We start from the raw sequence: 12,519 nt of genomic DNA on the forward strand, positions 1-12,519 counted from the left end.
AGTAAAAAAATGTGGGCGATTGGCAGAGTGGGTTTTAGATTTTATTTTTTGGGATGATCCGGTTTAGTTTGATTTTCCGGTACGATTAAAGTGCATTTGGTTATTTATGGTGCAGAAAGGAGCTGGAGTTTTTCTCTCCGCGATGATTTGATTGTTCCCTTTTTTATTTTTTTTATTTTTTTTCTTTTGTGGACCGCCGTATTTCCCCTTTCCCTAGATTTGATTCTTAGGGTGGGTCTTTTTTATTTTTGTGGAATAATCTATTTTTGCTGCATATGAATGTTTGGTTTGCAATCTGTATAGGTATATGCATTAGCTTCATAAAACCTCGAAATGTGTTGCTTCTTTTTTATGCTGCCTGGTTCCAGAATATGCAGAAACGTGAAAGCTTTGCATGATTTTGAGTTCTTGTCCTTGTTACTTTAGTTTAGAAGACAATGGCTTGAGTACTTAAAGAAATGTTGATGCTTGTAAATCGAGATGTTCAAGATTGTGCGTGCGGCGGGCAAATCTATTACACGATCTTGTTAACATTTCATACTTTGTCTTTTGGTTTGTGATGCTTGTTTTTTGTTATGAGCAGGTCAAGCAAGACTGTAAAAGTTTGCAAGGGACTATGTTTTGAAGATGACAAGACCGTGGGTGCTTGTGTTTGTTCTTGTGCTTATTATTCTGACTTCGCAGTTTGAGTTGAAGCAACAAATTGGCGGTGAAGTGGAGACTAATCTGATTCTTCCTCACGAAGAACGAAATATACCACAAGGCAAAGAATCTGTTAAAGAAAAGGTTTGTTTCTTTTTGTTACTCTTGATTGATGTAGAACCAATGCTGTCTTGAAGATGTAGATGGGTTTAAAAAAGGTTTAAACTGATGCCTAACTCTTTCAATGATTTCTTCAGAATCCTGCTACCGCCTATCACGTGCCCATTGGTGAAATTATCGCAAATTTTCAATTAGTCTTCATTAACTGCTCAGTTTCTTCCTATGAAACTTGTTATCAGGAACTTAATCCTTTATCTGCTTTGTGAAACCACATTATATCGTTCCTAGAACCATATGATAATCTCGTTACAATCAATTTCTGGCAGACAATTCTCTCCCAAGAACAGAGTATTCAGAAGCTTAACAAGCTGATCCGAAGTCTTAGGGCACGATTGCTACAGTGCAGAAGTGGAAATCATTCTGTGTTACCAGAACATGCAGACGAGCTTGATCAGCTGCCTTTCCGGGGTGACTGAACCATTTCCAGGTACAATTTTTACACCGAAGACCATTTTATTTCTACACCTAGCTGTTTTTCTTTTCGAAAAGAAAAACTTCACGTAAAGTGATATCGTACATAATCCATTGGGGAATCATGAAATGACCTGTTAATCCAAGGCCATTTTGTGGATGCTTTAGGATTTTAGAGTCTTGTTACTATAAGCCATGTCCTTTAACTTAGTTCTTACTCAGGCCATGATTAGCCTGAAGTGAACTTTTCCTATGAATTTTGCATGGTAATTGGATGATCATGAGCTATGAAACATCTTTCTCTCGAGTAGTTTCTACACCTCCTTTATGTATCTCATGCCTTTCTTTTAGGATTTTAGGAACTTGATGTTGCTTTTCATACTTCAAAAGAACTGATGTAGGAGGAGGTAGTTGAGAAATTTTATAGGGTTTATCAGAAAAATGATGAAGCCGAGTACGAGTTTGCTAGAAGCTCAAGATTTCTCAGTATGTGGAATTTTAATGCATAAAAGAAGATATGGATTTAACGACGTTTTCAATTGCAGTTGTTACCAGCTCGGAATTATCATCATCATCTAAACATTGTTCTTCTTGTTCTTGAGTGATCATTATGATTCATCTCTCTCCTGTTATATCGATCTTTAACTCGGATCACTGACAACCCGTCATCCGGCTTGATTATCTCAATAAGCTGTTATGGTGGAAACGAGAAAAGCGTCTCATATCCTCTTAAACTGGTGTGTAGGAGCAATCTTTGATGGTTGGAAAGACACCAACTCCCAACTCTTAGCTTCCATTATTTGAAGGTCTTTACTTACATGTTCTCTGGTGTTTTGTCTGGAAATCTTCTGATGATGAACTCACAGTTAAAACATTCTCTTCTTGTCACATTATCCAGATTGCCATACCGATGAACTTGTCATGTTGTCTCTGATTTGCAGGTCTAATCCTTGCCCAACACTATTGACTCTTCATGTGCAGAGAGAATGATGTTAAGTCTGGAATCGAGATTCTACTGTCTGATCGGCCTTAAGGCCGAGAGTTTCGATTTGGAGAAAGTGTTGGCTACATCAAACCATAAATTATCGGTCTCGCCCCACTTTGCTGATGAACCCTTTCTCTCTCTCTCTCTCGAGATCCCGAAAGCGAGTGACTTTGTACTGGACAGGAGGAATCAAAAGAGAAGGTGGTCCTCGTCAAGTACAGCAAAACATTGGGATATGAAGGAAATGAATGTTGAGTGTGTGATAATATGTGGTTGGGGACTTTAAATGTTAAGGGGGAGAAGAGATTGTACTGCTTTGGAGTCCAAGTGACTATGTCCTGTTTGTGGTTTTCCTTTCCAACATAACATAAAAGACATTTACGGTCGTGAGGCAGAAATTGGTCACAAATGCACTCTTCTTCATTCCCAACACTCTCCTCCTTCATTATATATACATCAAACATGCATATATGTGTATGTATACGTGTGTGTGTTTTTATGGTTATGTATGTGTATATATGATTTTATTTTAATTTAATTTTGTAAATTTTGTCTCCAGTTATTGGTGGCGCCATATAGGGTTTATTTTTTCAACAAGTTGCCCCTTCCACAAGGTATCCCACTTTAAAAACAATTCTGCATATCTTTGATGGTAACTTGTGAGTGCATATTTATTGGAATTATTTTCCTCGTTTTCTCACTCTCGTATCGTTAAAATCAAGTTTTTTTTTATTATTATATAGAGGGATGTATTAAAATTAAACTTAATCTTTTGGTTAAGTTTATTTAGATCAAATTAATTTTAGTTGAAAATTTGATTTTAGATCATTGATCTAATAAATTGGATAATAAGAATTAGTTTATGTTTTTAATTTCTATGTTTTAATAAATATATTTATGAATAAAAATCTGAATATTATATTATTATTAAATCATAGATATTAAAATATTCTCTTGAACAATTTGTCTATAGGATTATAATCAAGTAACACATATGAAATAAAAAGGAGTCTTCTATTAATTATTCTTTCGGATTCCTTTTATGGTTACACTACGCGGCCTAAGATAAGTTTCAAACATTATGAATTTTTTCCCTTGTAACTTCAAATAAAGACACGCAATTTTTTCTCACTTGGTGATTTCTTGTTGAAATTTGTTTCATTATGAATCTCTCTCTCTCTCTCTCTCTCTCTCTCTCTCTCTCTCTCCACATCGTATCTTTTGACTTCTATATATTTTGTACAAATGGTTCGGGTTATTATACCACATGGATTCGATCCGCTTATATCGTTTCAATCTTTATGATCCTTGTTGACCGATACATATATGCATATATGTATGTGTATTATATATATACACACACACACGCTAGGTCAAAGAAATAACGGAATGTTACATCGGTCCAATATATACAGCATCCGGCGCAATTTAATATAATTAATCTTAGGAAATTCAATACAATACAACCCCAAAAATCCGAATACAATGCAATTTCATTTTCTTATTGAGAAATTACTATATTAAATATGTATCCTACATTTCTTTCACATTGAAACTAGCTGTATGTGGACTGTGATTCTAGTAAAAACTATATATATATAAAAAAGACATTTATGAATTAAAAAGTAAAAGTAAAAATGCATTAAAATTGATTTAATACCATTTTTTAGCACACAAAAAAAAAGATTTAATTTTCTTTTTTGGGGGGTTTAGGTGGGTCTCATAAAAGCCCCATCATAATGCTCATTTACTGAAAGCACCTCAACATTTATTACAATTAACCAGATACACCCCCAATCTCCTCTTTAGTCCTTTTGTTATTTTTCTCACATTAATTAAACAACTAAATCTATTTAATTTCTTCTCCAAGTAGTACACGGAACTTACGTGTCCTAATCCTCTCTTTTATTTTATTTTTTAATATTCCTTTTCTTTTTTTCCAATGTGAATTTAATAAATATATGCAGGTAAAAAATATCGGCATACAAAATGAGAAGGAACATCATCACTTCACGGTTGTCTTTGTCTGTCCAAAAATGAAAATTATTGTTTATTTAAAAAAATTTGCACTATAGTGATAGTACGAGTAAAAAAAATGATAGTTATATAAAATAATAATAAAAAAATAAGGATTACAAGTTTGTAATATTTCATGTAGAATTTGAATTATCTTTGTATGCATCTACGACGTTATTTATTTATAGCTAGATATTGGTTAATAGTTTAATGATTTTATTTGTCTAATGTAAGATTGATTAATAGTGGAACGATCCATCAGATTTTAATGATGAGTGGAAAACAATACTTCCTTTGATTTATAGTAAATATATATTTTTTTAAATAAATAATGTATATTTCGTGTATTATGAATTTATTTTTTTTGGATTTATAGAAAACTTAATTTCCTTAGCAGAAAAGGTAACATGTTAAAGAAAGATGCTTTACAAAATTTTTATATATATATATATTACTCTACATGTGAAAGCTTCGAACATCCTGAATCATATGGGGAAAATAACAAAGAAAGGTTCTAGAAACTTCCATTTCTATGAATTCTTCAAGATAATGGAAAAAAAAGCAAAAGGAAATGTAACTGAAAATTAAAAGAAAAGAAAATGGGACCAAACCAAACAAAACAAAGATTAGATTCGCTGTCCTAAAAAATTAGAAAAGGTAACATAGATTGGTCCAAAACACAGATTCAGACACTTTGCTCAGTCTCCACGATAACGACCATTTCAACTGTTTACCATTTTCTATTTTTAATCATGCATACGTACATACATACGCGTATATATATATATATATATATATATAATTGTTCATACGTATGAGTCTATGTTTCCGGTCTCTGCATACGTGTGTTTCCAGCCCAGACCGGCTCGTACGTCTCGAGCCAGCTCATTTTTTGTTCAGTCTGTTCGGCCCATTTTTTTACGAGTTAGAAAAACTCTAACCCAGACCAAATTATCCGAGTTCTGAGCCGGCTCGCGAATCAATCCATTTTTATCTAATTATCTGAAAATTTTTAAAATTACATGAAAAGTAATCATTTAAAATCTACATAACAATATTTTGAAATCATACAACATAACATAAAATATTTAACATAACAATCCATAAAACTATATCTAAATCAAGAAAATTAACAAGACCAAACCAACATAAAAAAGTGTAATACACCAACAACATCAAAATATAACAAAAAATATATATCAATATCAACATAAAAAGTGTCATACACCAACAACATCAAAATATAACAAAAAATATACACCAATATCAACATATCATGAATTTTAATTTGCTATATAAATAGAAGAAGTGAAGAAATTAAAGTATGAAATCCTAATATTTTTTTAATATCAGCTCGCGAGCCGACCGAGCTAGCCCGGATGGGCTCGGGCTCGTCGCGAGCGGTGATTCGTTCGACCCGTTTTTATTTGATCTTTTATTTTTTTCAGTACAGCTCGATAAAAAAACAAGCCAATCGCGAGCCTGGCTCATTTTGCCATCACTACCTGGAATATATATATATATATATATGGGACATGCATCATGTATGGGAAACAACCATATTGTATAATTCATGTATATTCTCTCTGATTATTTGATCATACCATATATGGCTGATTTAGTTCTTGAAAACTATGTTGTTATTTTTATTGTTTATATATATATAGGTTCCAATGCTTTGATGTCTCGCGTCAACTACACAAAAATCCATATATATCCAACCCCTAAAATAGATTAGTTTGCAAACAATTTAAATATCCTATCCCAAATTTTTTTCTATTTAATCCATATCATAGAATAATTCGGAAAATATACGAAATTTATTTATTCTATTGTTAATAAAATTTCGTATCCATTGATTTGCAAAATACTTGATCACTTTATAAGTTTTATTTGGTATTTTTGGACAAGTTGTGCATATTTTCAAGGTTATATGATAGTTTTCGTATTTCTAATTTAAGATGACTTAAATATAAAAAGTAAATTATATATATCTATAAATTAAATTTGGAAAAACCAAGTATCACAAACTTGTATTACTGATAAAACAAAATATCGATACTCAAACTTATGGTTATTAATTGTAAATCCAGCAAAGCATTAAGCGTGGGCTTAGTTTCAATTAAATATATAATTAATTGTACGGTTGTCAGCTTTCATAATACTAGCAGTTCCGAAGATACTTTCGTGTTATATAGTATTATTATTTATTCGTGTTTTAAATGGTTGAAAAAACTGATAAATATCATTTTATCAATTAGAAGAAAAAAAAAACGTTATCCGAAATTTCATTTAATAACTTCACATGGGAAATTAACTCACACTGCGTATATATTGGTGTGAAGCTACGCCGATGTTATAGTCATAATTAATTTTGAAGTAGATGCTTTTATTTTGTAAAATTTTAATGTTTGTAATCCTGTGATTAGTATTAATACTCATTCAATTCACTTCCTGCTTGGATACATACATACATACATACATATATACATACATAACATACATGCATACATATAGGACGAATGAAAAAATGCTCAAAATATACGGAGAATTAATCAAATACTATACTAGAATCATTCGAAATCGAGAGTTTTTTTATTATTATCTGGAAATTCATTGGATCTTTGATCCGACTACATTTCCTAAAAGATTAGAGAAGTTCATAATGTAAATGTCCATTCTCAGACTAGGACTCGAACCTATCAAATTAACTGATGTGGAATAACAGGGCTATTATCAATGTAGACATTAGTTGTTAGATTTTGAGCTTTAAAAATCTTTATCAACAAACTTGTTGGTTTATTTACATATTTTAGAAACTATATATATATTTTTAAAAATGGTTATGGTGTTGAGAATTATTTTTGAAAAAATCTCCCCCATCTTTGATATCTTTGTATATATATATATGATATTAATCATTGAAAACTCAAGACCTAACAATTCATAAAATCCATACCAAAAATTGGACCACTGAAATCTTTCCTATCAATTCACACCCACAATATATACACACACACACACTCAATAAAAATAAAAGTTTTTTTAAAAATTAAACGGTGTTTTCTAATAATTATTTTCATATAATGTAATAAAACAGGGGAGGAAATGTTTCCCTTGATATGTACCTCTGGTATTTGGGTTCGCTGTACAAATTTCTGGTGCGATGCCATTAAATTTCCGTTGGTCTTTCTTTAATTTCAATTTAAGTGTGACCGCACGTATTTAATTTTAAACCCCAAATTTTCAATTTCTAACACCTAATCCACATTTGTTGCCATTTAATTTCTTGGTTCCATATATGAACCCCTTTGGAAAAAAAAAGATAGGTTTTTTTGTTTGTTTTTAAAATTTATGGCACTAGCTTTTAAACCTCTCTCTTGTTATTTTCTTGTGCCATTTAAGTTTTTAACTCTCTCTCTCTCTATATATATACACATATATATATATATCCAAACAAAGCCATGAATTGGATCCCTGTGTCGTCTACATAAGCATAATTACCACAGTTTTTTTTGGGTGGTCTATGAAATTGTAGTTTGAAGTTGGAATTTAAAATCGATACTCTTGAGGCAAGACATGCAATTAGTATCCATTGTACCCAATACTTCAATTCAATCTTTTATGACTCTCTCTCTCTCTCCCTCTCTCATAATTAAATTAAGCCTTAATGAAATAACCATCTCTCTCTCTCTGTGTGTGTGGTTTCTTGTATATAATGGTCTTTGCTCAGGCAATCCAACCACCACGCAAGATCTTTGATCTGTTGCAAGTGGAAGAAGAAACAGAGCACTCCTCCGGAAACCCTCCTCCTGAATCCAAAGGTTCCTTCACTTCCAAGGTAAGTATGGTTCTCTCTCTCTCTCTCGGTCGGCCAATCTCGTCCACTGATTCGATCAAATTCACAAACAGGGTTCATCGAGGAAATATCAGAGATGAGCCGGAGGAACGGGAACGGGCCGAAACTGGAGCTGAAGCTAAACCTGTCGCCGCCAAGAGGGAGCAACCAGAGGAGGGTCAGATCGCCGAGCCGCTCGGCCACGACGTCGCCGACGTCACCACCGAGCTCATGCGTCTCGTCGGAGCTCATCAGCAACAACGACGAGTCCTCGGTCAGATACTCCACCAGCCCTGAAGCCTCTTCCATGGTCCTCGTAGGCTGCCCTCGTTGTCTCATGTACGTTATGCTCTCCGAGGATGATCCCAAGTGCCCTAAATGCAAGAGCACCGTTCTTCTCGATTTCCTCCACGAAAACGCCGCCGCCGCAGGAGGAAAAAACCTGAGAAAATGAGAGCCACGCGCCGCCGTGGCTTCGACGAGTAAATCAATCGTGAAGTATCCTCTGTAGTTTTGTTTTACCCTCTCTCTCTCTCTCTTGTTTTTTTTTTGTCTTTTTTTGGGGATTTAATGTAGCTGCCTGTCTGAGAGTAGTGCTAATCACGCTCCACTTTAAAAACAGAGCTAAAAAGCTCGGATATGAAACTAGGGTTCTAGTGATCATTTTCAGACCAGACAAAGGGTAAAAAAAAGAGAGTGGAGCGCGAATAGCACTAGCTTTTCTTGTGTTCTTTTAATATATTTTGTCTATCAATCGGAATCCAATGAGGAAGAAATCTGTGTTGTTTGTTCTCATTGATCATCTTCCCACTAATTTACCGCAAAAAGTTAGGGTTTTCCCCATTAAATCTTAATATGTACTGTGAAAGGACGAACCTTTGGCACGTGGGTTTGTAAATATTATGCTTTCACCAGAAGAAAAGATGGAAATCTTAATCTCAATACTCTGAAAGATCATGGGCATGGAAATACATATATATATACATATATATATATATATATACGCATTCTTAGAGATACAGAGTTCAAGAAATCAATCAGCTGTTGACTTGTGAGCTGATCCCCAGAAGAAGAAAAGGATCCGATGAGCGATGAATCTGAGACTGAGAAGAAATCATACTATATAGATTCCTTGTACTGTTGGAAAAGGCAGATTTAGAAGAACGATGACAAAGTTGTAAGATTAATCAGACAAACAGAACCAGCCATTGGCCCCACCCACCCCCAAAAAAACCCCATGTATTACGGGAGAAACCCTAGACCCCACTCTATATATATATATATAAAACCCTTTTAAGATATTTTTTTTATTATTTTTCTTTTGAACAAAAAAAGTTTCAAACTTTGCGAACAGATGAGGCTAAATTATCCTAAAACCGAATTTTCCTGCAAATAGAAGGAACAAAAAGAATGCAATCCAAGATTTATCCAAATCCATATGACCCTTTTTTTTTTCTTTTGGGTTGATGATGCATGCATGTTTCGTTAGACACAAGCAGACAATTCCACGAGAACTGCAAATGGAAAATATACAAAAAAAAAAAAAAAAAAAAAACTCATCAACTAAAGAAGCATGACATGACTACTTATCCACATAACCAACCTAGTTTCCATATTTCTAAAATGCACCGACCAGAGTATCTCGAATATCCGATCTGTGCTTCGGTCTTTGATACCCGCAAACGGGGAGAGAGCGAGAGATTAGCATATGGGCACGGGTTCCGCACCTCTGGCTTCAGTTTCCCGAGGCCTGTGACCGCCCGACAAGCTTTGATCTGTCGGCGTCGTTGTCTGAGGCGGGATGATGATGATTGATGATGATGATGATGATGATGATGATAAAGGGTTGAAAATTGAAGAGGGGAGAGCTGGGAGTAGTTCGGGGCATTTAAAAAAAAGGGAGAGGGTTGCTCCATATATTAGATTTAGGGATCATTAAAATCACATAAATGCAATAGTAATTGAGACGGTTGAGAATAATGAGCGTTACGTCAGATGATAAATACGAATTTAATTCCACCTCCACGCATATTCATAATAATAATAATAATAACAAAATATTTGTTTTCATCTACTTTCTACTCTCCTTTGTTAAAAAAAAAATATATTATACGACTCTCTCTCCTTTTCTCTTCCTCGGTTGAGAATTGTTACTTAGTGGACATTTAGATAGTCTAGAAAATGATAATGGTTTCGACTGAAGTTGCACCATGGGACAAAACTAATCTAATTATAATATTATATATTGACAAAATATAGTTCTTAATACACAACATAACTTGACACATATATATATATATATATGGTCATCTATTAACAAGTGTAGACGGTGCGACGGAACAGAACCTCCAAATTTGTGGAGTCCCTTATTAACTAAAAATATTAATAATATATAATAGGGGAAATCGCCATAAAAACCCTGTACTTTTCCCAGGTCAACGAAAAAACCCTGTACTTTTTTCCTTACCAAATAAACCCTGTACTCTATCCTGATAACCAATTAAACCCTGTACTTACAATTTATTAACTAAAAAACTCCCGCGCCGTGAACGTTGTGACGGCTGAAACGAAACTAGTGACATGGCATAAACGGAGTTGCTGATCCTAATCCACGTAGGATTTACTTGCCACGTCAGATAAAACAATGTCAGATAAAACAAAACAATTATAAGGTCGGAAAATAAACCATATTAAACCTAATCACAAAAAACTCCTCTATTTCCCCAATCACAAAAAAATCCGTTCGAACCCTAAGCCTTAGTTTCGTTCTTCATCAGTTTCGTTCTTCACCGAGTTCTTTCTAAATCGTGTGTATTTCGGAGGTGATTTGGAGACGATGCGAACTGGGTAATCGATTTGAAGTTTCTCTCGGTATTTCGAAGCCGATTTGAAGGTGAGTTTAAACCCTAAAGCTTCGGCGGAAGAAACCCTAAAGCTTGGAAGCCGATTGCTCTCTGTTTGAAGATAACCCATTTTCATCACTCATGTTCTTCGATTTTGGTGAAGCGATTTCTGACAGTGATACCATTTTGTTTTGATTGAAGATAACCTGGTGTCATTTCTTCTACAAATCGGCGGAAGAAAGGTTCGGGTAAACACTGTCATATTTTCCAGGTATTGTTTCGAAGTCGATTCGATGTAATGTTTGTGTTGCTCATTTTTTCAAAAAATTATGAAATGTTTAGGTTTTGCAAGGATGTCAAGGGATGATTCAGATGATGTGATAATAAACATACATTTGGGCGGATCAATAATGAAAGATGATGAAGGAGAGATAAAATATGTTGGTGGGTTTGTAGAAAAAATTGAGAGTGTGGTTAATGTTGATTATCTGAATTGGTTTATGTTTGAAAAGTTGGTGAAGAAAGAGAGATTGCCTCAAATAGAAGAGCTTTGGTTTAAAAGACCAAATGAGGGGATGGATTATTTGAGGCGAATATACAAAGAGATAGATTTAGGAATTATAGACATGATTAATATGGGGAAAAGAAGTGGAGAATTGGATGCATACATTGTGCATAAGGTGTATGACGGGCCTGTTCTAAGTGGACTATTGAGCAATACTGAACATGACAGTGATGATGATGGACAATGTGATGGGGAGAGATTAGACAATGATGAAGAGTTAGACAATGTTGAAGGATTAGGAGATGATGGTGGATTAGATAAAGAGGTTGGTTGTGATACTAATCCACATAATGCAGAGTTTGATGATGATGGATTAGGAGATGATGAAGGATTAGACAATGATGAAGGATTAGGCCATGATGAAGGATTAGGTGATGGTGTCGGTGGATTACATAATGCAGAATATGTCAGCGATGCAGAGTGTCGTGACAATGGAGATGAGTTTCCGAGTACCCCAAAAACGAGAGAAGAAAAATGGATGGAGTTCATGAGCCTATTCAATGACAAGGAACCACAAGATGTAGGATCAACAAGTTCGGGTAAACATAATCTTCATCTTGGTAAGTGTTTTAACACTGGTGAAGATTTCAAAGAAGAATTGTTTAAATATGCATTGGATAATAACTTCAATGTGAAGTACTTGAAGTGTGAAAGTAGAAGGTATTCAGTAGTCTGCACAGAGAAAGATTGTTCTTGGCGAATCTATTGTTCTCTACACACTGCGCAAAACAAGTGGATGATCAAGATATTCAATGATAACCACAACCACCCGAAGAGGAGTCATGTTGGGTTGTTAACTTCAACACGTATAGCGCAACTTTTCGCTGAAGATCTCCGAAGAAATCCCTCTCTTTCAGCCGAAGAAATACAAGATCAGGTTATGAAGCGACATCAGGTGATAGTGTCACGCGTTCAGTGTTTCAAAGCTCGTAGAATTGCTTTAGGGACATTGGTTGAAGATCAAGGTGCTCAATTTGCTAAGTTGATGGATTATGAAGCAGAACTTCTGAGATCTAACCCAGAAACTACCACTGAAATT

At 34.4% G+C, this 12,519-nt stretch overlaps 1 protein-coding gene and 1 long non-coding RNA gene across 2 annotated transcripts in view; both read left to right on the forward strand.

The window, feature by feature from the left end:
* Window positions 1-2,650, forward strand: part of LOC104816608 — a 3,108-nt gene extending 458 nt beyond the window's left edge. Inside the window, exons 3-6 of the long non-coding RNA XR_772314.1 lie at window positions 584-786; window positions 1,089-1,249; window positions 1,979-2,039; window positions 2,175-2,650. This is a non-coding gene — a long non-coding RNA (uncharacterized LOC104816608). The remainder of the gene's footprint in view (window positions 1-583; window positions 787-1,088; window positions 1,250-1,978; window positions 2,040-2,174) is intronic.
* A 5,130-nt stretch (window positions 2,651-7,780) lies between these two features.
* On the forward strand, window positions 7,781-8,869 carry LOC104816609. The gene is made up of 2 exons (XM_010545517.1): window positions 7,781-8,075; window positions 8,147-8,869. Exon 2 carries the CDS (start codon window positions 8,170-8,172, stop codon window positions 8,524-8,526), a length of 357 nt encoding a protein of 118 aa, XP_010543819.1. The 5' UTR covers window positions 7,781-8,075; window positions 8,147-8,169; the 3' UTR covers window positions 8,527-8,869.
* Window positions 8,870-12,519: the final 3,650 nt, after the last annotated feature.

The sequence above is a fragment of the Tarenaya hassleriana genome, unplaced genomic scaffold, assembly GCF_000463585.1.
Source record: "Tarenaya hassleriana unplaced genomic scaffold, ASM46358v1 Cleome25, whole genome shotgun sequence".
Lineage (NCBI taxonomy): Eukaryota > Viridiplantae > Streptophyta > Magnoliopsida > Brassicales > Cleomaceae > Tarenaya > Tarenaya hassleriana.

Excerpts from the sequence above, each read along its gene's own strand:
- LOC104816609 (XM_010545517.1), top strand. The coding sequence starts at position 8,170 with ATGAGCCGGAGGAACGGGAACGGGCCGAAACTGGAGCTGAAGCTAAAC.